This window comes from Fomitopsis serialis (genome assembly GCF_022376445.1).
Source record: "Fomitopsis serialis strain Sig1Antser10 chromosome Unknown B0H18scaffold_64, whole genome shotgun sequence".
Classification (NCBI taxonomy): Eukaryota; Fungi; Basidiomycota; class Agaricomycetes; order Polyporales; family Fomitopsidaceae; genus Fomitopsis; species Fomitopsis serialis.
Genome location: NW_025955024.1, coordinates 89,989 through 113,381, shown reverse-complemented (window position 1 = coordinate 113,381; position 23,393 = coordinate 89,989). Strand labels below are relative to the sequence as shown.

General features: G+C 55.8%; 8 protein-coding genes across 8 annotated transcripts; 5 read left to right on the top strand and 3 right to left on the bottom strand.

The window, feature by feature from the left end:
* Nucleotides 1–671: 671 nt before the first annotated feature.
* B0H18DRAFT_1022802 (uncharacterized protein) lies at nt 672–1,048 on the top strand. The gene has a single exon (XM_048029606.1). The coding sequence runs from the start codon at nt 827–829 to the stop codon at nt 1,040–1,042; it is 216 nt and encodes a 71-aa protein (XP_047890510.1). The 5' UTR covers nt 672–826; the 3' UTR covers nt 1,043–1,048.
* Nucleotides 1,049–1,523: 475 nt separating this feature from the next.
* B0H18DRAFT_1121661 (uncharacterized protein) lies at nt 1,524–2,536 on the top strand (the record flags this gene model as incomplete). The annotated part of the gene is made up of 2 exons (XM_048034370.1): nt 1,524–1,777; nt 1,834–2,536. The coding sequence occupies 2 exons, from the start codon at nt 1,524–1,526 to the stop codon at nt 2,534–2,536; spliced, it is 957 nt and encodes a 318-aa protein (XP_047890509.1).
* Nucleotides 2,537–4,410: 1,874 nt separating this feature from the next.
* On the top strand, nt 4,411–5,058 carry B0H18DRAFT_1121660 (uncharacterized protein; the record flags this gene model as incomplete). The annotated part of the gene is made up of 3 exons (XM_048034369.1): nt 4,411–4,608; nt 4,735–4,881; nt 4,945–5,058. The coding sequence occupies 3 exons, from the start codon at nt 4,411–4,413 to the stop codon at nt 5,056–5,058; spliced, it is 459 nt and encodes a 152-aa protein (XP_047890508.1).
* Nucleotides 4,997–10,228, bottom strand: B0H18DRAFT_1190512 (uncharacterized protein; the record flags this gene model as incomplete). The annotated part of the gene is made up of 21 exons (XM_048036039.1): nt 4,997–5,450; nt 5,510–5,541; nt 5,603–5,723; nt 5,780–5,883; nt 5,943–6,037; nt 6,092–6,348; nt 6,408–6,603; nt 6,657–6,678; nt 6,738–6,796; nt 6,851–6,917; nt 7,358–7,460; nt 7,534–7,763; nt 7,819–7,919; nt 7,970–8,006; nt 8,065–8,103; nt 8,165–8,185; nt 8,238–8,382; nt 8,460–8,607; nt 8,673–9,387; nt 9,443–9,464; nt 9,915–10,228. 21 exons carry the CDS (start codon nt 10,226–10,228, stop codon nt 5,315–5,317), a joined length of 2,964 nt encoding a protein of 987 aa, XP_047890507.1. The 3' UTR covers nt 4,997–5,314.
* A 748-nt stretch (nt 10,229–10,976) lies between these two features.
* On the bottom strand, nt 10,977–12,095 carry B0H18DRAFT_1121658 (uncharacterized protein; the record flags this gene model as incomplete). Its single annotated transcript, XM_048034368.1, has 8 exons — nt 10,977–11,192; nt 11,256–11,416; nt 11,472–11,532; nt 11,589–11,616; nt 11,664–11,723; nt 11,773–11,882; nt 11,937–11,994; nt 12,049–12,095. The coding sequence occupies 8 exons, from the start codon at nt 12,093–12,095 to the stop codon at nt 10,977–10,979; spliced, it is 741 nt and encodes a 246-aa protein (XP_047890506.1).
* Nucleotides 12,096–14,082: 1,987 nt separating this feature from the next.
* B0H18DRAFT_1022780 (MFS monosaccharide transporter) lies at nt 14,083–17,124 on the top strand. The gene is made up of 15 exons (XM_048029605.1): nt 14,083–14,380; nt 14,443–14,773; nt 14,831–14,926; nt 14,989–15,088; nt 15,153–15,283; nt 15,342–15,538; nt 15,594–15,765; nt 15,834–15,989; nt 16,044–16,064; nt 16,112–16,217; nt 16,275–16,411; nt 16,469–16,514; nt 16,569–16,719; nt 16,776–17,037; nt 17,093–17,124. The coding sequence occupies exons 1-14, from the start codon at nt 14,378–14,380 to the stop codon at nt 16,839–16,841; spliced, it is 1,713 nt and encodes a 570-aa protein (XP_047890505.1). The 5' UTR covers nt 14,083–14,377; the 3' UTR covers nt 16,842–17,037; nt 17,093–17,124.
* A 74-nt stretch (nt 17,125–17,198) lies between these two features.
* Nucleotides 17,199–19,304, top strand: B0H18DRAFT_1022768 (nucleotide-diphospho-sugar transferase). Its single transcript, XM_048029604.1, has 2 exons — nt 17,199–17,551; nt 18,224–19,304. The coding sequence occupies exons 1-2, from the start codon at nt 17,370–17,372 to the stop codon at nt 19,152–19,154; spliced, it is 1,113 nt and encodes a 370-aa protein (XP_047890504.1). The 5' UTR covers nt 17,199–17,369; the 3' UTR covers nt 19,155–19,304.
* A 406-nt stretch (nt 19,305–19,710) lies between these two features.
* Nucleotides 19,711–23,322, bottom strand: B0H18DRAFT_880648 (uncharacterized protein; the record flags this gene model as incomplete). Its single annotated transcript, XM_048040787.1, has 16 exons — nt 19,711–19,920; nt 19,977–20,225; nt 20,281–20,666; nt 20,727–20,796; nt 20,858–21,001; nt 21,055–21,064; nt 21,122–21,193; nt 21,240–21,314; nt 21,369–21,432; nt 21,487–21,558; nt 21,609–21,861; nt 21,920–22,054; nt 22,108–22,294; nt 22,342–23,075; nt 23,125–23,169; nt 23,221–23,322. The coding sequence occupies 16 exons, from the start codon at nt 23,320–23,322 to the stop codon at nt 19,711–19,713; spliced, it is 2,808 nt and encodes a 935-aa protein (XP_047890503.1).
* Between the last annotated feature and the right edge of the window lie 71 nt (nt 23,323–23,393).

Sequence of the window (23,393 nt, the reverse complement as noted above, 5' to 3'; positions counted from 1 at the left end):
CTACATTGCCGACGGTGAGGGCCGACCTGTGCACGGTTTAGAGCTCAGTAATTGTAGTCCCCACGCGAATACACTGCATCATGGAGTGGGTATATGCGTGTCAATCCGCATATACGCACTCCATGTCTGTGTAGTCATCCGTGATATCTTGCTACTACTCTCAGATGTGCTAAGACAGTGGGGAGAGCGAACTACGACACTACATAAGTCCGAGGAGCAGGTGAGTAGTCATTGCTCATTTTTTCCTGCTCGCTCTTGTCCTCTTGCTAGTTCACGCGTGTTTCTGCTCGCGCATCCATTTAATTTCCCGCTCTTGTCCGGCCGCACTCGCCGTCTCATTGCCTCGCTCGACCACCCGTTTTTGTCGTCCGCCCTCGTCCTCTCCGTCTTGCCTGCCCGCACACTCGCCCTCTTCCCGGCTCGCTCGCCTTCCTATTTGCCTGGTCTTACAAGCCCTGTACAAGCCTGCCCATACGCCAGCGCTCCTTCGTGCACACACCCTTTCGCCTTCATCCGCGCAAACCCCGTACCCGCTGCGGCGGGAAATGAGTGAAGGTCTGTCGCTAGTGCATTGACCGATTGATGCACGCAAGTAGCAAGGCGTATTCCGAACTATTCAAATCCTTCAAGTTACTGATGGTGGACATCTTCCAGTAATCATTGGTATCAATGACTCCGATGAGCTGCTGAGTAACTCACCGGCACTCATGTTTGCTCCACTGTCCTCTTTCACGATCTTGGGACACACCGCATCACGCGAACTCAACCACTTGATCCTCTGGCAGCTTCGACTCTCTGGCTCGGTCGAACTGTGCCACGGACTCTGATGCTGTGCTGCTTCACTCTTATTGCCATCTCTGCCTCGCTTGATGTGCCGACTGTCATCGCTCTGCCGTCTGCTTGTTCCCCTGGTTCGAGGTCGCTGTTGCTCTCCAATCGCCATCTTCAAGTTCACGCCTTGATCTCCAGGCTGAGTACTAGACTTTGTTCCTGCTCTGCATCTTCCTCGCATGTATCATACGTGATGGGTATACCCGAGTAAGATATGTCACACCGACGCAATATGATTATGCACAATGCCTAACAGATGGCCTTAGTACGAAAATAAGCAAGTTTCTGAGACGACATGCTTACGACCTACTGTCAAGTGATTAACTTTGGTACGTCTTACCGAAACTAAGTCGACACTGACAATCGTCTGACCTTTCGACATTATGCCATAGCCTCATGACATAGGGTGTCAGTTGCTCCGCCGACTATGAAATGTGGGGACGCCGCGTCGCCAAGTGGTCGCAGAATGAATGCACATCGTTGCGATAAGTATTGAATGCTCATACAATGCTCATACTTGGATGATAATCAGGGACTACTACAGATCAGCCACCTGCTCTTTTGGCGATAAGTTTTGATGATCAGCGTCGCTGCCACGCCGATCCTTCCCGCCACATTGTCCTCTACTGTATTGTCCCTCGTATCATATAGCTGCCATTGACATAGCCTGTTCACATCGTCGTTCCTTCACAATGTCGCCTCCGCCGTGCATCCAGCGAGACGGAGAGTTCTGGTTCCCAGACGGGAACGTGGTCCTCGTGGCGTCCGGATTTGGTTTCCGCGTCTACCAGGGCCTACTCGCGCGCGACTCTCCGTTCTTCGCGGACTTGTTCTCCCTCCCCCAGCCAAACCACGCCGAGGTCCTCGACGGCTGCCCGATCGTCCACCTCACCGATTTCCATGAGGACCTGCGCATACTCCTGCGCGTGCAGCTGGGCAGCGGCCGGTAAGTCTGGCTTTGTGCTTGGCAAGGTCGTGTGCGCAGAGTTGATAATGCTCAAGCCCTGACAGCCGACTGCTGGACGGCACGCGCATCGACTTCGCGACGACAGATGCGCTCGTTCGCCTCGGGCGCAAGTACCAAATAGACAACCTGTACAATGACGCGCTCGGCGTGCTCAAGACGTTCCTTGACAACCAATATGCGAGCTGGTACGAGAAGCCGCGCTACCTCGAATGGAGCCGCTACGGCCTCGACCCCATCGCCGCCGTGAACCTCGCCCGGCTCACCGACACATCGTCCGTTCTCCCCATCGCGATGTACCTCTGCTGCCAGCTCCGGACAGAGGACCTGCTGCGCGGGACGACGCACCCTGACGGGAGCACACAGCAGCTCTCCCTCGACGACCTCCGACGGTGCGTCGACGCACGCGTGTTCCTCACCCGCGCGAAGGACGGCGCACTGGAGCGAATATTCGACCTCTCCCTGTCGAAGGACTGCGCGGACCTCAGCGCATGCAAGGAACGGCTCGAGTACCGCATGGCGATATACAAGAAGCGCGTCACGGACGGGACGGCAGGGTGGAACGTCGCGGGGCCGTGGCTGCCGTATGTGTGGCTGAAGGGCTGCTCGTCGGAGAAGGGCTATGGCGAGCCACCGCTGTGTGCGCATTGTATGGCGTTGTTGGAGTCCCAGCACCGCGCGGAGTGCGCGAAGATTTGGGAGGACCTGCCTAAGCATTTTGACCTGGAGGTGCCGGAGTAGGGATGTTGTTGTAGATTGTAAGTGCATCGTTCTGTTTCTCGCGTCGATGTCTCACAAGGTGAAGATTATGTATGTAACATATTCGGGACCACCACTCAGCAAACCTGTATACCGTCCCTCAAGTCCGGGGTGTTTCTTTGTAGGTCTGAGTTGCATGCGCTCTCGCTCACCGCTCACATCCTTTTCCAGGCCAAAAGGTGTCGCGATGCGGCAACCAGACGTATATATCGAGAAGCGCAATCCCTTGTATACCCTAATACGGCGTCACAATACACATAGTGACGTGCTCCGAAACAACTCGACGAAGAGGGTGCTCTGTCTGCGTCACTGTGGCTGCGAACGAAGAACTAGTCAGGATGTTGCTTCCGGATCCGGTGGAGACTCAAGACGTACCAGATACTCGAACGCCACGACAGCCTCGAGCCGTTTACTTGCTCTTCGGGGGCTCAGCACAACCGCACGCGGGGTAGGTGCAGGAGCCGCCGTTGGCCTGGACGTTTGCGCAGGTAGCCTTGTCCTGTCATGCCGTCCGCCGTTAGTTACTGTCCGCGCATGAAGGTCAATGCTAGGAGACGGCAACTCACAGACATGTCGATTCGATGTGGTGTGGTGTGAGAGGTGGGTGGTGAGTTGTGGTAGTCGTGGACTGGGGATTGACGGTGCGTCAACGTTCCTTTTATACCCTCTTGGCTTTGGATTGGGATGACCGATGACTGTGTTCTGTGCAGCGTTGTGTTATACGACAGTTGCTACTGGGTGACTGATATCGCCAATGGCTACGGGTGGAACAGTCATGTCGACGGAAGTGAAGAAGCTCGACGCGTTGCAGGGAGGCCTTGATAGTCTCAGCTGGCCGATTGTGAGTAACTGCCGGGTTTTCGTTCGCTCGGCCGTCTGCGACGGAAGCTATGTATGCATCGGCATCTTTTCACAGTTGGCGCTTCATCCTTCGTGGGGTTCGTATCAGGTCCACATCGGAGTCTCGTTGGAGACCATCTGTCCACGTCTACATGGGCAATGTCACATTTGTGTAACCCAGCACATGAGCTCGAGATACTCATGGTTTGGTGCCATACCTGCGAGAGTTTGCACAGGATCTGTCGAGAACGAGTGATCGGCTTATAGCTACATAATCGAAGGATCTCACGCCGTTCAGTGGTTTCCAGGACCTCTATTCCCTACCCTCCGTGGCCTTCACAGCGCCCCCGTGTGCACTGCCGCTGTAGCTCGGCTTTCCATTCAGACTCCGTGTTACGATGGACGATGTCGAGGAGACCGGCCGGGGTCGTAAACGCGTGCGCGACCTTGAGTCGGAAGAAACCTCGGACCCTCACCCGGCCAATCACTCTTACAACTCGGACGAGTCCCTGTCATGGCGGTGCGTACGGTTTCCAGTAGCGGCGCCTCTGTCACAAAGACATCTAATGGTAAACAACTCGCCCAACAGCCCCAGGAATCGTGCAAAGCGAGTTAAGAGCTCCCCCGTTGGAACGGTGGGGGCCCGCCAAAATCCGGACTGTCTTAGCAGTCTCAGCCGGTATAGCGCCGATGCTGAAGCAGAAGGAGAGGATGAGGGACGCGACCGTCGTCCGAGTCATGTTTACTGGATTGCCAGACCATGTGTAAAGTCGTAAGTTCCTCCAACCTTCTCGGCTTCGACCAACGCATCTGACTTCGCCGCTCTCATCATTCCGTGTAGGTCTTCCGTTGGACTTGTGGACATGGCAGGTGCTGCAGCCCGGGCTCTCATACCGACACCATCCTTCGGCGTCAGATCTTCGGCAAGCACTGGCGCGGACACGATCGCGCCGCAATCACACGCCCCAGATTCTCTACCTGGTATGATTCACCATACTGCCAGAGGCATGCCAGCGATGGTCACTGCGCAGAGCCAGCAACTAAAGCTACAGCCTAAGCTGGCGACGAAATCGGACAACCTCAACCTCTATCATCCGGCCAGCCTGCGACCTCTTCCTTTACCGCCTCCCCTACTTACGCTTCCGGAAACTCTCGGAGCCCCAGTTATTCCGAAGTCTCCAGCGCAGATGGAGAACTTCATGGTGCTCGTGAAGGTGAGCGAATAGCCTGTCTTTTCTGTTTGTTGCCCAGCGTCGGCATAGCAGAAGGAGCAACAGGCCCTGCCGCTCTGTGCAGGATTCAGTTGGGCTTATTCATGCATGCTAACTCTTAGATGGTAGCTCTACTACCAAGGCGCTGTACGCGGAATGCCAATTGCCTCGGATCTGTCCTGGGACGCGTTCCTCAATGCCGTCCTGGCAAAGTTCGGTCATCCACTCGCTGGACTATGCATGGAATTCGAGGATGAGGAAGACAATAACGAGCGGGTGAGTCGCACAGTAGCATCCATAGACGTGCCAAGTTGCGCGAGCTGACCGGGTGTATCACAGGTTCGTTTACAGGATCAGACAGACTACGAGCTCGCCATCTCGGTGGCTCGTGCAAGCATGAAGGACAGGCCGGAAGCGAGATTAAAGATATGGTGTACTGACAAACACCCATGATCACGACGTCCTGCCACTACGACGAACGAGATATAGCGTCTTCAATACGGTACCGGTCAGGGGGGAAGGACCAATATACAAGATGAAACATCACATTTCAGAGTTGTCTCACTCCATCCCGCCGAGCTTGGTATCGCACTTGCCTAAGACATGTATGAAGATTTCGCATTTCTTGAATTCCGCTACCACTTGTAATATATACAAGTGAGTCTAGTACAAACCGAACCATATATCAATACAGCCCACGCTCAGGATCTCAATAGCCAAATACGGTCTTCCCATCTTCAAAACCCATCTCTTTCAGTCCGGGCAACGCAGCCTTCTCAATCATCGCAGGCGGCCCGCACAGGAACGTGGCTACGCCTTCCCCGGCAGCATAGAAATGTTCCTCCCTATCCACGCAGTCAAAGGTCAGCCATGCCCCGACATGACTGTGCCACGCAAGACGTACATCATCTTCCGATCCAGTCTGCCTTCGGAATACTGCATAGTAACGACGTCAGCGGGAACGAAGTCAAGGAGACGGCGTCGTGACGAAACAGACCTTCCATTCCTTATCTTTGGGTGGGCTGGACAAGACGTGCCAGAGCTTGAACTTCTCAGGCTTTCCATCGGCGTATTTCTGGAGCTCGTCCCGCATTAAAATGTCGTCGTACGTCCTGTTGCTGCGTTCCGAGTCAGCGATTTCATCTATCACCGGAGCGGAGTCGCAGAAGCATACCTGTCAATAAACGAGACGACGGTCTTGTCGGAGTCGTCAAACATGATGGCGTGGATGAGCTGCCAATGGGGCGTCAATCCGCTTCCACCCCCGACGAGATTAATCTGCAATGGCCAATTAAGCTTAAACGTATACGTCTGAGCGACCGAGAAACAACGCCTGCCTTGTCGAAACGATACTCCTCTCCATCAATATCGAATTTGCCGTGTCCAAGATATTTGATGCCGCCAGTCGGCCCTCGTATATCAATCTCCTCGTCTGCAATGCCGTCAAAATCAGCTTCAGCGACGAAGGATATCAGGAAGCACTTACCATCCTCCATGCAGTCCAAGTAATTGGACACAGTACCACCAGGAGGGAACGAGCCTCCCTCCGAAGGCATGTAAGTCTTCACGAGCAAGTGGATTGTGCCATCCTCTTCATGTGGGAGGACCGGGTGGACCGGGGTGTAGCTACGCATCACGGCTTGGTCCTTGAAGTGCACTGCAATTTGGACATGCTGTCCGACAGGCAAACCGAGCACGCCGGGGCTCCCGTCCTCCTTGCGAGGCAGTTCGAATACGTACAGTCTGGAATAGACCACACTCGACGTCGGCTTGACGGTGTGCACATATAGCTATCGACGTACCGCGTATCCGAGGAGACTTCCTTGCGCTCCACAAGTTTTGCGCGAGTGAAGACGTCAGGTTGGAGGGCGAGCCCTTTACGCTCCTCCTTCACCTTCGCCAGTTCCTTTGCCGCGCGCCTTGCATCCTCTTCCATCGCCTTGATGCCCTCCTCGGACAGAGCGCCGATTAAGCATTCATCCTTCTTGCTGTTCGCGTCTGCGGGGCGCGACTCAATTACTACGAGATCACTCGTGTGACAGGGTACTCACAAGAGTCGTGTATGCCTTTGTACTGGTGGGAAGAGGTCAATGACAATTGTGCTGCAACCCGACATGCGATATCATGCCCACCTCGTTCGTCACATCCACGGTGGCCTTCCCGGCGTAAGCCAAGATCGCGTTGGCTCCACCTATTCTGAAAGTCAGCATACCCCGAAGACCTCAAGCATTCATCGAACGCTCACCAGGATGCCATGACAGAACCGACGTCACATCATACACCTTGTTATCCAGAATGATCCACGCATCGTCCTATCCAGAACCCTTCAGCTCCCAACCACTCGACACTCACCGAAAATTACACGCCTTGTTGTTATGCTTCGCAATCTCCTCGAGCGAGAACGCCTTCTCGGGCTTGCCCTTGTCGTCGCTCTTCGCTTCCTCAGCGGGCTTCATCCATCCACCGTCACTGTTGCCAGGGGCGACGGGGTGCAAGAACCGGACGGTAGGAAGACCGCTTTTGGGGTCTTCTTCGAGAGTTGGGCGGATGCGATACCAGGCGTTACTGATACCTTGAGCATGAGGCGAAGTTTTCGAGCCAACAAGACTCACTTCATCATGCCCTATGTGAGCGGGACGTATGGGGCTCTAGATAGCAGCGACGGAGCAGCTGGTGGTACATACCATCAAGTTCCTGTACAACATGACATCGTCGGTGTGTGAGATCATGCTCGCGACACCCTGAGACACACGTACCATGAAATCTCCGCTGGTTGGTAATTCTTTCTACTATCCTGCGCCCTTACGATGATCTCCTGCGCATTTACCATTTCCTGTAGCTTAAGCTCGCACGACCTGTCCCACCGCATCCCATCAACCTCGGGCTCTCCGCAACCACTGCTCACAGAAGTCGCCAGCGATGACATACCAGAAGATCCAAGCCCAAAACTTCTCGCCATGCCTGAGCGGCTCCTCGAGAAAATGCTTGAAGCACCACTTCCAGGTCTTCCCACCGTCCAGGCTGAGCTCAACACGCTCGATACGGTCGCCGCTGCTGAACGCGTAGCCCTCGACGGTGTACGTACCCAACAGGGCGTCCTTGTCCGACAGTGGGATGCGCTCGTCATGTGCGGGTTTGAAGATTGCCGATTGCAGGCACTAGAGAGAGAATTGTTCGATACGGTGCTGATAGCAAAGAAAGAGATAGACGCACCTGTTCGTAGCATGCAGTGTCCTCGTGGTGAAAGAAAGCCGTCGCGAGCGGGTGTTCCTTCGAGTCGATGAAAGTCGGCACCACGCGATTGTCCCAAATGTCTGGAACTAGTCGGCTTCATGCACACAGCACAAGATGTTACAAGACTTACGATAGTACGATCTGTTCGACTCTTTTGTCACCCACATCTGTAGCGCAGGTTATCAGTGAGGCCCGACAGTCACAGACCATGATGAACACACCGACCTTCTTGAGCCACTTCACCTGCCGACCGCCCACAAAGCCCTGGTGCCCGCACATCCACCTGAATATATGCGGCGTCTTGTAAAAGAACAACGACGCTTACTGGTATAATTGTCCGTAGCGGCTTCGACAATATGAGTAGGACGATCCATCACTGCATGCGCCGAGGGACTTACATAGCCATGATCTGGATGCAACACCCTCCCGTTCTGCCCGAACACCAGTATGACGTCGTGCGCAGGGTTCATCGCGTGCAGAAGCGGGATCGACGTCGCATACGGCCCCTCGGACGGCTCGTCAGCCCCTTCGAAGTTCAGGTACCTGGCCAGCCCCAACGCAATGAACAAATCTCAGTTATGAGTACAAGTACGCAAGTGCTATGGGATGAAGAGACAGACCATCTCTCATGCTCCGGCTGGTCCTGCAGGCCGCTTGCCAGGAGCACGTCGCGCACCAGTACACCCCGCCAGAGACAGGTCGACACGCCGGCAGTGGTGAAGTTGAACCCCGTCGTGCGCTTCATCATGTTCATCTCCTTCCTCCGATCTGACGCGCGCGACCGTCCGCGTCAGTCCTTCCCTGTAACGCAAACAGACTGTTGACCGACTCACTCCCGTCGCACCCAAATGTTACGGGTATCTCGATGACCCTGAAGTCGCCATCCGCGAGCTCGTCCATCGTCCACTTCCTCGGCTTCAACATCAGCTCGGGCGGGTCCGCGTACACATCGAGCTCGTGTGTTTCCCAGCTGAGCTGCGGGACTGCGCCGTGGCTGCGAACGTAGTGCAACCTAGCGCACCACATGTCAATCACTGATGAATAGAGGAGTAAGGGGACCATCAGGTCGACAGGGCGCGTATAGGAGACGCAGACGTACTGGTCATCGATGCTCAGCCGACTCTCGAGCTGCTCGAGAGCGTCACCATCGAGGAGCTTCAGTTCGCCCTTCGGCTGGCCTGGGTTGTTCTTGAACGAGTCTATGGTGCGCATCTCCTCGATGAGCCGCTCGAGGAACCTCTGCTGCTCGTCCGTCAGCTCAGGTTCCTTGGGCTTGTCCTCCCCATCGCCCGACTCGTCGACGTTCTTCGACTCATCTTTATCATCCTTCGCCCCGTTCTTGCGGTTCTTGTCTTCCTTGCCTGAGCTGTGGTCAGACGAGGAGCCCGAGCCCGAGCCCGACTCGGAAGACATCGTTCCGGACGAGATGGAAGACGCAGACCCAGATGGCGAAGGTGGTTTCTCATCTTCCTTCTTCTTTCCCGGCCAGTCTTGCTCTTTGATCTCAGACTCGGTGACAGGGAGGACGTAGCGCGCGAAGGCGTGTGCCTAATTGGAACATTGGGTCAGTACTAGGACACGAAAGGATATTTGAAGTACATACCCTGGGATGCGCGACCTTGTAGCTGGAAGGGAGACACGGGCCTGGTTAGACCATTGGACGCGCATACAGTCATAAAATACGAGGGGCAGCGACTCAGGATGCAACATGGGGTGTAAACAAAGGTCTTTCGTCTCTGATTCGGGATAGTCGAAGACTATATGCGTGGCCGTCGCAAATGGTCCTGACCGCGCATATACATGACCAGACAGATCTGACCCGTGTGGACGAAACAGTTCAATATCAAATATGGAAAAGCAGGAGCCATACAATTTATCTCTTTAGACCCCCTTGCCATCTGTCCAACTACGAAGTGTTGTGATTCTAATACTTCTTATTTCGTCTCAGAGATATTTTGAGTCCGCCGCAGGGCAATGCCCTATGCCTCAATATACAAGCGGGGGCGTCGGAGGGGACGGGCAAGGGAGCGCAAACGTAGGCGTGCGAGCTAGGTGACATTGAATGCTGAACTCACTTCTTCGACGCTTTCTTCACGTCGCGCACGGTGATGACCTTCCTGTCTCCAGCTAGGGATGCATCCCAGTCTCCATCGACCTCGCCCAAAAACTCGACACCAGTCTCGTCGTCTTCTATATGCACGCCATACGTGCCCGCGCGTCGTCCGACCTCGCCATGCTGCTCGACCAGGCGGAGGGGAGCATGCCTCGCCACCGTGTCTGTTCCCTTGTCATCCTTGCGCACGCCGTCGTAGACGTGCGAGGGTGCGAGCTTGACCTCATGCGCCTTGGACCATGGCGGCTGGGGGTGTTCCTTCGACCAGGCGGGCATTGCGTGTAGGAGACGGACGTGGCGCAACGAGAGAGAGGGAGTAGCCATGACCATCTAGCTACCATCTTATCCTGCCACAGACCGATGGAGAATGGCGGTGATCACTGACATTCACTAAGCTGAGGATATACAAGTAACCTTGCCGTCCAGAGTGGAGTCATAGGCTATAGATCACGTCGCTCAGTATCCGGCATAGTTGGCCTGAGTGTCCACGACGCAGGGCGGAGAGAGCTCGACAGAATATCCAAAAACATGGTTGAACCCTGGCTGAGTAGCTTTTTGTCAATTGCGAAGAGTCTTGAAGTGAGAGCGTGGACGACTGTCAGCGGAGACGCGCAGCGGAGGATGCCGTCGATCGCGGTTTCGGAGTCAATGTCACGAGCATGTGACCGTGTCTGCCGGTGCGCGTTGAACGTTGACATTGACAACGTTGAACGTTTTGAACATTGGTTGAACGCTCAGTCTGACTCTCACCAAGAAGTTTGGATACGGGCCCTAACGCCCTAACGTACATTGTATACAATGCGTACCATGCTACTCATGCATTGTACACCACTTTCGATGACCGAAGCCCTAGACTAGACAGCGACATTTTAGCAGATCGCTCCGGACTCCGGAGTCTGAAGTCTTTGCGCCCCCCAGTTCGAAAAGACTCGGAGGGGCCCGGGGTATCTAGAGAGCACACTGGCAGTAGCACACCGACTGCAAGTCACCAGCATGATACGTATCGTGATCCGAGAAGGCCTGACTACATTCGACTGACACGGATGTTCGCTTCGACGTCTCGCGCCAGGTACGTACGTGCGCCCTTGACGTGTCCGCTACTCTTGTCCTCCACGAAGTCCGCCCCATCTTGCCGTGCGAGGGTGACGGGTAGCATCTCGATAAGGCTGCCACCACGACGACTCGTGTCGCTGCCACGGTCCAATTCGATCTCTGTCTCGACAGTGACGAATAGCTGTGTCTATAGCAACGTCACTCAGCACGTCTTCTAACTTCAACAGGACTTATTCTGTGATACACGTACCCGACGGCTCCTTCTCCAAATCTGACTCCGAGACACCTCGAAGCGCAGGCTATCGCTAGCAGGCACGGAGGGGTCGTGGGCGATCGAGGTCGAGACGAGTCCCGCCTCCTCTCGGAGATGATGCCGTGCGTTGAGCAACGCCAGGAGAGAGTTTATGCTGACTATCATACGGGGTGTCATCCCAGCGCTAAGAACAAGGGGCGATGAGGGGCTCACGTTTGGGAACGACCCAGAAGATCGAGACGAAGATCGCGCTGTCGTAGCCTACCGCTATGAACTAGGATTGAGGACATCAGCAGTTGGGCAGGTATGTGCGAGACGCCGGCCGCCCACCGTCGACAAGCTCCCGACGGATGCTAGGCTGCAGGACGTGAGTAAGACGTTGTCCGGACGGCTACTGCTCCTTACCTCGTCAGCATTCCGACCTCCACACTGTACAGAATTAACAGACGTATCAGCCTGTCATTCCTACGATTCACACGTCAGTACCAAGTAGACGCGACAGCACACGGCATACGTTGCGAAACCTGTCCGGCGTCTCCACAGGAAGACACAGAGCAAGACAGAGGTGGCGATGTCCGAGGCTGCCACACAAGTGAGCATCGCTATGGCTGTGGCTGTGGAGGGCTGGGATAGAATATCAGTGCAGGGGGAGCAACAAATGGCAGGTGGAATACGAACGTTGATGGGGCCATGCCCAGGTACGTCGTGGAAACAACTGAGTGCATTCGCGCCGAGGCTGATGACGAGATTCAACCACCGGCTCATACACGCAGGTCAAGCAAAGGCGCACCAATTACCAATGAACGCGGAGACTACAGGGAGGAGAATGAGAACCATGATCCCGGGAAGCACATGTAGCGTACCGCATGACAACACTGCAGATCACCTACTATTCAGTGTTGCGCTACCTCGGTTTTCAGGAGCAAATCTCACCGAACACTGTCAAGCTGAACAAAATCTACGACATGAGCTGCGCGGACGAGCCCAATCTGTGTAAATTCGCTCACCAAGACTGCGCCTATCAACCTGCTCTCGCTCACTGCGCCAGCTCCGTTAGCAGAAGGATCATCACCCCGAGAGGAAATGGAGATAAATACATCTCCATATGCGATACGTGAAGATGCTTCCATGTCTCAATGAGTACCAGGTTCTCTGCGGTCGAAATGTCGCTCACCTTTTGACTCCGATATCGGTCAGACCCTACACGATCGTGTCAGCATCGTTCTGTACTGCGGAAACGCACGGATACTTGCTGTGATGACAAACACGCCCTTGTCCCTCCAAGCTCAGATGCGCATGCGATAGGACGAGTGGTCAAGACACACCTGATAGCTCCTGTCGATGTTCAGAGTCAGCGGATGGTTAGCATCCAGGGAGTGACTAACGTACCAAGTGTTGACAGCAGAGGTCAGTACCCGCCCGCCGAGTAATGCCTCGCTTTCGTGGAAGCTATCCACGAGAAGAACGTAGAAGGAGCATGGCACCAGCACATAATGTGCCCCATCCAGTATCCTGCAATTAACGCCGCATCTGTCAACCTCTTCCCGCTTATCGGCAATATACGCATAGGCAACTCACCAAAGGAACAGTACCTGCCCGACGAAGTAGCGCTCAATGTCATCGAAGAGGACGGGAGGCCGGTGGAGGTACGTACGAGGAGCCTCATGGTCATCCTGTCCTCGCGACTGCGACTCCAGTAGAAGGCCATCTGCCCGGTCGTTATCCCGTAGAGACTACATATCATCAGTGAGCGTGTGCTCGCCGTCACATATGACGGTTGGTCTTACAATGCAACACATATGCCACCTGCGCAAAGTTATGAGCGTGAGCTTCAATCAAGGGGTGCCGGTGAGGACAATACGAGGGCTGCCACTAACCGACGAAGAATGGTATCAGGGGCTTGTTCGCATAATCTAGCGAGGCAGAGGTGGCCATGGAGAAGTCGACTCGGAGCGCCGGAGGCGTCCTATATCAAGTGGTATGTAAAGGGAAGGGTCGCAATAGACTGCGAATTGGGAGCGGGTTCCTGCCAGCGCGCGTGAAGTCCCCTGGTCCCCGTACTACTTAATCATGTCCCACTGGCAGAGAATACCCTGCCGCCGGCACGTCCTTCACATGGAGTAGATCGGCTATGCACCGGTGACCAGGACACCTGTCAAAGTGAATTGGGTGTCTGCTGGACGGTTATAGAAAGTGGCCAGCAATGCCACACAGACAGTCATTGCGGTGGACTCATGGAGTGATGGTACTCACTCACAAGTCCATAACCTCGGATGCCTGTAAGTGGCAGATGTTGTTGGCTCTCTTTATCGCCACTGAGGATAAGGCCCTATGTGGACATGTGGCAGATGTGATGGTCCTGACCGGCGCGTTGAACGTAAGTATGACAATGCTCGAGGTGACTATTCGGAACAGTACCACATTAGGGTGCTCTCGCGCTTTGTAGGCCAGTACAGCCAGTCCCCGACCATCTTTGCCATCTACTTAGCGACAATATCATTCTGACGGGCCCTTGTATCATTCACGAATCGACAACTGCATTACTTGTTGCGTCGTCGTTCTGACAGAGAGCGCTGATAGTCGGTAACTCACCTAGACTACCGACCTGCGCGTCCGCGGCACTTTGCTCTGAAGAGTCTGAATGCTTTGAGGGGGTGTACGCAGTGAATTCAGATGCTGTCCTCCACTCAGGCTTTGAATATTCGAATGGTAGGATTCTCGAGCGCTGCCAGTGCGGCGCTACTGACGCGCTAGAGAAACACGTAGACACGTGAGCGCGCCGCAGCCCGCAAGCGCAGTGCAAGCGCCGACATGTCCTGCTCGAGTTAGTGTTTGCAACCTGCTCGTCCAAGTCCAAGACGGCGAGCAGTCTATTCACGACATCAATATTCAACCTCTAACCCCTCTTCGATTCCGACAAAGACACACTTGCGGTCCACAGAGGGCGTACGTCACGATACTAGACGAGGAGCGGCTGTCTCAGGACTGGCACTGGCAGTGTCCAGGCATCCAAGTCTTCAACCTCAACAATATTCCCAGTTTCCATCGGGTTACGCACCGTCCGCGAACGGTTGCGCTTACAATACTGTAAACTTGAATAGGTCTGAAAAGCACAAGCTATGGTCAGTCAAGCATTATTGCTTGTTGGGGGCTTCATCAACCTTGCTGAGGGCTCTCCACACAGGCCCACCGCGCCGGCGGATACGCTGCCGTCCCCGCAGATGATACCGACAGCGTCGACGCTAGTGCTTCCTCCCAAGCATTGATTCCACGAGAGGCTAGCCTGCGCGGAGGGACGCTCATCGTCCACCCAGACGGGCACAGCTATACCTACGCCTACGGACCGAAGGGCCTCACTGGCCTGCTGCACAATTCTTACGCCCTCGGATGCGCAACATTCGTGTCAATAGGCGGGCTGCTATTTGGTTATGACCAGGGCGTCATCGCGAACGTGCTGGTCATGAAGGATTTTACGGAGAGGTGGCCGATCGGGGCTTGGGAGAAGGGCGTCATGAGTGCGTCCAGCGTCCAGCTTACCCCTCCCCTGCAGCACTGACACCAACAATGCACAGCTGCTGTCCTCGAGCTCGGCTCGTTAGTCGGCGCGCTGGCGGCAGGCGTACTCGCAGACCGGGTTTCGCGACGGATGGCGATCGTACTCGCATGTGGTATGCAGCACTCCGGTTCCCTCATAAGTTGCCTCATCACGAATATTGCAGTGTGCTGCTAGTCGTGTTCTGTGTCGGGTCTGCCTTTCAGTGCGGGGCGGACAGTCTGGCTCATCTCGTCGTGGGCCGCGCCATCGGAGGGCTAGGAGTCGGTGCGCTAAGGTAGGGAGTCCTCTGTCGGATTGGTTTAGTAGCAGACGTTGACTTCCCCCGTCGTGTTGTTCAGCATGCTTGCTCCCCTGTACATGGCCGAGATCAGTCCGCCCGAAGTCCGGGGCTCCCTGATGGCTCTTGAGCAATTCTCCATCGTGCTCGGGGCCGTGCTGGGCTTCTGGACGGGTTTCTTCACGCGCAACGGTGCGCCAGCCTCTTCATAATTTCGTCACTGCCCGTGCTCATCCCGCCAACGCGACAGTCCCGGGTTCGTCCTCATGGCGCGTTCCCCTGGGCATCCAACTCGGCCCAGGCATCCTACTCGCGCTAGGGTGTCTGTTCCTCCCCCCGTCTCCGAGACTGCTCATCATGCAGGGCCGCACAGAGGAGGCGCTCCGAGCGTTGGCGAAGCTGCGCCTCCGGACGCCGGCCGAGATCCCAGCGGACCTCCTGCTGAAGGTCGGTCTCCACCGTTCTCGCCGACCGATAGCCACTCTGACACGAGGGTGCCCAGGTCGAGCTGCTCGAGATGCAGGTCGAGGCGCAGCTCGTTGCGCAGACCATCGGCCCCGACGACGACGTCAAGGCCGGCACGCTGCACGCGGAGGCGCGTGCGTGGGCGCGGCTCTTCGGGCGCAAGTACCGTCGGCGCACCTTCATCGGGATCATGATGATGTTCTTCCAGCGTGCGTGCGACGTCTCGCTCGTGAGCTGCGCAATGAGGAGAGATGCTGATGTTCGTCACCCTGGACAGAGTGGAGCGGCATCAACGCGCTGCTGTATTACGGCCCGACGCTGATGCGCGAGCTGGGTCTGCAGGGCGAGAGCGTGACGCTGATGGTCTCGGGCGGGATTGGGATCGTGCAGTTCTTTGCGGTGTTCCCCGCCATTGTCTTCATCGACCGATTAGGTATGTGTTTATATGGGTCTCCGCAGGCAGTAGCATTGACTTACCTACCTGCAGGCCGCAAGCCGCTGCTGAGGGGTAATAGACCATACGCATCACAGTCACCGGGTGCTGACGAGACACAGGCGGCAGCGCCGTCATGGCGCTCTCCCACTTCTGCATCGCGACTCTGGTGTGGCTGTTCGAGGACGACTGGCAGGCGCACTGGCTCGCTGCGTGGGTCTCGGTCGGGTGCGTGTGCCTTCCCACCCACGTAGTCATCAGCCTTACCTTCTGTCTCCTCGCTAGCTGCGTGTACACGTTCACTGCGGCTTACGGGATGAGCTACGGACCGATCGGCTGGGTGCTGCCTAGCGAGGTCTTCCCGCTCTCGGTCCGCAGCAAGGGCGTGTCTCTGTCCACCGCGTCGAACTGGTTCAACAACTGTGCGTCGGCACGTTTGTCCTCTGATGACTGTTTAGGTTGATTCACTCTACCGTCAGTTCTCATCGGGTTAGTGACTCCGGAGCTCATGGAATCCTCCGCCTCGTACGACACTCCTCTGGCTCATCACTGCCGTATCGCTGACTCGCGTTTTGGCAGCGGGACCTTCCTCGTCTTCTCTTCCGCGTGCTTCGTGGGCTACCTCTGGTCGACCTATGTCGTCCCCGAGACGGCGAACGTGTCCCTCGAGGAGATCGACGCCGTTTTTGGGTCCTCAGCCGGCCGGGAGGACGTCCAGCTCAAAGCGCAGGTGCGTTTCTCACCGGGTATCGATCGCCTTTCTCTGGGTGGTTGACATGGGCGCAGATTGAACGAGACCTGGGGCTGCATGAACTTATCGGTACATGGAGTTCCCCGGAGAGCGTGCGGTGACCGCGGGACGAGTTTAAGCTCCGGTGGTGCTTGACTGTCAGAATGTTTTGTACATACGATTGGAGTGGGCGATAGATAGGCTGGCTAGATCTACGACATTGTACTGTAGGCTACGGGCCTCACGGTAGTACTCAGTGGGTAGATATTGTATGCATGGGCAACTAGTAATAGGACCTATCTTCTAATGCGGCTGCCAACCTGACGGTGATGCAATTTAGTACAGTGATGCAAACGTCCGTGTTTCTCATCGCACGTAATACCTCTCCATTGATAGTGACTATTAACTCGCTGAATTATGGATCACTGAGCTCGGTAAGTGGAGTCAGTAATGCGACTGTTACGACAGTAAGCATGCCAGTAAGAGATGAGTTAAGCGCAGGCGGTGCAGTAGCCGAGCGGATACTTGACCCCGCGCCATCACCGCAACAGCGCGCCTGCCCAGCGTAGGTTGATGCTGCGCAAAACGTACCATACATCTCCAAGACCTCCATGTTCCCCCTCCACTAGACTGTCTTTGACGAGCTCTTCATGTCCTACTTCTCGCGGTACAGAGAGTACACGCCTCTCTGGTCAGACACGTCAAAACCGACCCCGCGCCGGTATATTTTCATAGCGCTTGCGCTTCTCGCGGGCTCCGCGGTTCTCAATGTCGTATTGTACAACAAGCTTTCGCACAGGTGGCAAGTGCCGCTCGATAATTATCAGGAAATGTGAGTGGTCTACTTTGTGCCCGGGGTTCTGTCGGAGGCTCGGAGCAACGGGGACAGTGAAGCTGGGGTGGATGTGGCGGACTGGTGGCGGCAGTAAGATGGCAGTGCCTCACTGCAGAGATAATGGTCGGCCGGGTGAGAAGTTCTGGCTGGGATGGGTATTAGCAGCAGGCTGGAATGATAGCAGCAGGCTGGAGCGGATGCCCACGGCATGCATGTGGTCCGGCAAGATCCCCAGGGCTAACCCATCGCGGCCCAGACCGAGCTCGAGCCTCGCAAGTGTTGGCCACGGTTTTACAAAATACCAGTTCGCTGTGGTATTGGCACGCCATATGGTTCCAATTTCTTCATGTCTGGACGAGAATCGCAAGCAAAGTCCGGAACACATCTGGCATGTCCCGAGATTTTGTGTGATTGGCCGGACTTGAGGTTGTACTGGCGGGTCAGTCGTTTATATGAGACATCGTCTTCTTATATAAGGGCTGGTTGTTGCACTAACTGCACACGAGAGCATATGGGCCGGATGCTCTCACCCGTCGGGCAAACATATGTTGCATTGTTCGGACGTCCAGACTATTCATCAAGGCGTATGTCCGAACAATACTTAACCCTACCCCGCCCCGAAGCCCTAATTCCTCCGGAACCCATGAAGGCTGACGATGTTCAAAATAGAAATGTACAACCAATCTTAGACTCAAGAGTCACCGACTCGTTGAGCCAACCTAATCCCAAGGAGAACGTCATTGTCACGAGCCTGTACACCGACTCCTACGCCACCGCAATCGCTACGCTCGGCCATTCCCTCAACAGAGTAAACAGCACGGCGGGCCGCCTTCTATTCTATCTCCCCGAGAAGATATCCCCCCGCGCACTCTGCATAGCCACCACGACCGGCTTCATCCCACACCCCATCTCGCGCATCCCGCCACCGCGCGGCGGAAAGGGCGTCTTTTGGAAGTTCATGGACCAGTACTCCAAACTCAACATCTGGACGCTCTCCGACTCGGGCGTCAAGGCCGCCGTCTACCTCGACGCGGACACGCTCGTGCTCCGCAACTTCGATGAGCTCTTCAGCCTCCCGTACAACTTCGCGGCCGTCCCGGACGTCTACGTCGACGGCCAGGGCTGGTCGCTCAGCTTCAACGCGGGCGTGCTCTACCTCCGGCCCTCGCGCGACGTCTTCGAGGACATGCTCGCGAAGATCGCCACCGCGTCGTACAACATGCACGAGGCGGAGCAGTCCTTCCTCAACCACTACTACGGCGCGGAGGCGGTGCGCCTGCCCTACGCGTACAACGCGAACCTCGCGATCAAGAGCCGCAAGCCGGAGGTGTGGGCGGACGTCAAGCGCGAGGCGCGCATCGTGCACTACACGCTCGTGAAGCCGTTCCTCGCGGAGGAGGACAACTCGGGCAAGGCCGTCGTCGAGATGCGCAAGATCGAGGCGAACGCGCAGAACAAGATGGGCCAGTACGGCGGGCTGTTCAGGGAGGAGATGCAGGAATGGGTCGACGTGTGGCGGGACACCCGGCAGACGTTTGCGGATGCGTTTCTGGAGTGCAGCAGCCACAGTGCAACGCCTCCGAGCCCCGAACCGTCGTGAAACCACCGTGTCTGTCATGTCCGATCCGTCTGTTTGACCTTAGCCTACTCTGTTGATCTCACACCGCATCCGTCGTTATTCAGAGCTTGATGTACAGTAGAGCAACTATCTTATTTGATCTCGCGCTTTATGATTTGCTCCCGGTCCTTCCGTCCGAGTTGTTGACCCAGCTGATATCGGAAGCCAAGGGGAGAAAAGTAAAGGTTTGTACATCAACGTCCACACAACGACCGGAAGTCCGCAACCCGTTGTATTTGAGTGGTACCGATGACTGTCAGACTTGCAGACGATCTCCATTATGAGTGAGCCCGATGTTAGTATATCACCGTATTGCGTTGTAAGAGCTACGGTAGCCCGTCTATGTATATATATACTACCGTCCATAATCTCAAGCACTGTCCAAGCAAAAGTCCCCAAATCTGTACAACATCCGTGGTCCCTACCTAAGACAATGAGAAGCGCGTAGTGTACAATGAGCGTGGAGGCCGCGCGGCAGAGAAGCATGGCAAGGGGTACAGCAGGGAGACAGTGGCGGCGGCGGCGACGAATCGCACGCTCACGGTCGCCACGAATCGCTATGCGATGGGTTTGGCCGATATACAGGTGCCTGCCGGTAGCCCTGATCTACACGGTTGTCGTATGACACGGCCATCGGCGGCATCGGCGGTGGGTGCTCCATTTGCGGTGTGCCGTACGGCGAACCGTGCTGCGAAAAGCTCGCCATGCTTCTGTTTGCAGCCTCTGCTTGGTAGTAGCCAGGCGTCTGCTGTTCCGCGACATCCATCAGCAAGCAGAGCAGAGGGGATTGCCAGGGGCACTCACCGCAGCGTGCAGCAAAGGCTGCTGGTCGTAATCCAGGCGTGCCATCTCAATCTCGGGCTGGGGCCCGCTGGCGAGATAGCGGTCGTGGCCGCCCATCTTGGACGGCGCGGGTGAGCCGCGGCCTGCAAGGTTGAGCTGTGCCATGGAATTGTTGTCGTTTAGCATCGTTGTGGACGCCATCGAACGCTGGTCCCAGTCAAGCTCCCCACGGTCGCGCCGGTAGAGCGAAGGATCGTACTCCAGGTCGTGCTACGGATCGCATGTCAGCAGGAAGATGTGAAGCATGAATCGCACCAGCACTAACCTCTTCGATACCAGCAATCCTGACGCCTCCCACGACGGCGGCATCGACCTTGTTCCCGCCCATGTCGTCCAGTGCCGTCTTCGTGCTCCCGATCTTGCCGTCGAACACCTCCGGCAACAGGTGCGTCATGTTCGCGTGCACCATGGGCGTGAACAGGTCCTGGTGGAGCGCCGGGTGTCCGAATCGCTTCTCGAGCTTGTTGTTCAGGTTGTCGGAGCGCTTCGAGTGCACGGCCGCCTGCCGGAGCTCTTCTTCGGTCGGGATGTAGTACTGGAATGCGGGGAGGAACGTCCGAGTCAAGTAGATTTTGAACCCGATGGTGATGAGCATAGGAGGGATAGCGGCTATCCACCTGAAGGTGCCGAATCCGAACTTGAAGCCGATAGCTGCGGACAGTGCCAATCGTCAGTCTTGCCCACAAGATTTTAGGTGCTGGGAACACGCACTGAGCATCATGATGAGATGCATAAGGATGACGGAAGCGAGCAGCCGGTTCACGACGACGTTCCACAAACGCTGGCAAGAGCAATGTGGTATTGGTTTCAGTTTGACGCGACTGCATCTTGAGACGACTTACCCCACCAGTCTCGACTTGCGAGATAAAGACGAACATGAGCTGATACTTGTACACCCAAGACGAGATCCAGAAGACCACCATCGCCGCAACGGTGACAAGCGGCGCGATAGGCGCAAAGAACAAGCCGACGGTCGCCATGAAAAGCTACATCCGAAGTCAACAAGACCATCGTGAAAACATGTGTCAAAACTACACACTAGGTTTGAACTAGCATCAGAGGAACGGTCAGTCAGTGCCTCACCAGATGGTATATGATTAACGCACTAGTAGATCGAGTATTGAAATTCTGGTGGCTGTGTCCACTCCCGAATTTCGCGAGGTGTCCGACCAAAAAGGCTGCATGCAAGTCAGTGCCTACACAAGCAGATAGTGGTCGCGCGACATACTTTTCTTGATGAACACGACGACAAGGTTGATAATCTGTGCCAAGTCAAAGACACATAGGAAGCCGCGCAACCTGCAGCACGGGTGCGTTGAGCTACGGCCTGGTCGACTTTAGTGTGGTACATACGGGAAGTAGGTGAGCCAGTATGATGCTTGGTCAATGTAAGTGTTGGTGATGAGACCGGGAAGACCTGATTGCCAAATCCATCAGTTCCTGGTCGTGCAGGAAGACCATCGGCGCGTACTGTTTAGGTTCTCAATGATTTCCTTGAAGCTCTTGTGACGGCCGATCTCGTCAACAATCTGTGTCACAGAGTCTATATAGACGTGAGGATGAACACACGAGGCGAGTGGAAGCACAACGTACTGAACATGACTCCAATCAAGGTGAAAATGATCAGCTGTGAGATGACCAGGAACGCGTAGTACCGCGCAACGACTGCTCGGTCGAGTTGAGAGTGCGTGTAAGCTCCCATGTACTTCGTGAGCCGGCGCATGATGATAGGCAACACGTATCCGAACAGTGCCGACACCGCGGGAGGCAGTACACCAGAAATCACCGTGAACGTTGCCTTGGAGTTCACTGCCCACGCCTCCAGGAACGGTACATATGCCGTCAGCTGTGCGCATCAAATGCATCAGTATATAGGAGGCCTTGCGTTGCGAGGAGCGACGTACAGAAGCCAAATTTGCCAAGATGGAGATGATGGAGAGCGGAACAGTGTTGACAAAACACACCAAGACGAGGAAGGCCCAGCCAATGGTCCGGTTGCGCGCAACCTCCGCGGACGACTTGTTCAAGTTCGTCCAGACCTGCACGGAAATAAGCGTGGGTGCGATGCAACTTGATGGCACAAAGCACTCACAATGTCCTTAGGGTTGGGAGCAAGTGCAACGGTGGTGCCCTTAGGATGCTTGTCCCGCAGCAAGTTCGCCACGATGTGCGCGTACGGGACTGCAGCCATGGACGCAAAACCATACGTCTCTGGCTGGCGTAAGTCAATCTGCTCGCGGTAGCGCTCCACAGCGTCTTCCGTCCGTTTGAGCTTCGCCCTGCGAGGCGTCAACATCCAAGCTCAAGGGCCAACAGGAACACGTACATGTAGTAGTTGATGGCATCCACCTTTTGTCCACCAAAGCACATGAAGCCGCCCAGTCGCTTCTGCGGACGCTCCTTGTTCAATTTGCCGTCCTTGAGATACGTCACGAGAACGGCCTCGAGCTCGCGCACGGTGTTGTTGTGAAACTCGATCAGCTCCGGGAGCTGACCCACCCTGCGACCGATGGAAACGGACGTCGTCGGATACGGAACCTGTACCGACTGGAAGACTGCGCGTATGCCCTCGTCTGACTGCAGTTTCTTCGGGACCTTCGTGATCATGAGGGTGCGCGCGTAGAACGATTGGATGTACTCCGGCGAGCGGAACCACTCGCGTCGCAGGCGCACGACTTCGCGCCAGTGATACCAGACAAACGCCGTGACAATGCCCGTCACGATGTACATGATAGCGACGTGGATCCAGAGCCGCCATCCGGAGAGGTCTCGGATTGTCAGGATTGAGAGCACGTCGCGCGACTTGGTCGGGATGTTCTGCAGGTTGTAGACGATGTCTAGAGGCATGAGGACGGCGCAGCAGATGAAGGTGAGCGCGGTGAACAGCCAACGCAGCATGCGGAGGAATCGAAGGTAGATTGCGGCGTCGAGCCCAATCTTGTTGACGAGCTCAGGCTCTTTCGTGTGCAGCACGGGGGGCAGCCATCCGAGCATGGAATCCGACATCCGCGGTGGTCGCTTGTCACCAACATGATACTTGACCTTTGGCTCGTAGACGATCTGTTTGCGGTGAGCACCGTGCAGGCCAGAAGCTATCCCCTCGACGCACCTTGTTTCTGGGTCGTAAGACATTGAAGAAGATGATGGTAGCAAACTGAACGGCCGTTTGCATGACATATTACGTGGTACTGCGGAATCTACGCACCGAGATTATGCTCATTAGCGCAACCTGGGAGCCCACAGCTACGGGCGCCAGCGTCCGCTGCGAGGCATCCTCGTTGATGACTTGAGTGATATTTGCAGCCATGTCGGCGTGGTTGAAGGGAAAGAACGGAGCCCAGTCCAGGAGAGGAAAGGGGAGGAGAGACTGGGTGGTGT

Excerpts from the sequence above, each read along its gene's own strand:
- B0H18DRAFT_1022802 (XM_048029606.1), top strand. The coding sequence starts at position 827 with ATGCTGTGCTGCTTCACTCTTATTGCCATCTCTGCCTCGCTTGATGTG.
- B0H18DRAFT_1022780 (XM_048029605.1), top strand. Across the intron at positions 15,089-15,152 it reads CTAGGAGTCGGTGCGCTAAG|CATGCTTGCTCCCCTGTACA; the intron begins GTAGGGAGTCCT and ends CGTGTTGTTCAG. Across the intron at positions 15,990-16,043 it reads TGTCTTCATCGACCGATTAG|GCCGCAAGCCGCTGCTGAGG; the intron begins GTATGTGTTTAT and ends ACCTACCTGCAG.
- B0H18DRAFT_1022768 (XM_048029604.1), top strand. The coding sequence starts at position 17,370 with ATGTCCTACTTCTCGCGGTACAGAGAGTACACGCCTCTCTGGTCAGAC. Across the intron at positions 17,552-18,223 it reads CTCGATAATTATCAGGAAAT|AAATGTACAACCAATCTTAG; the intron begins GTGAGTGGTCTA and ends TGTTCAAAATAG.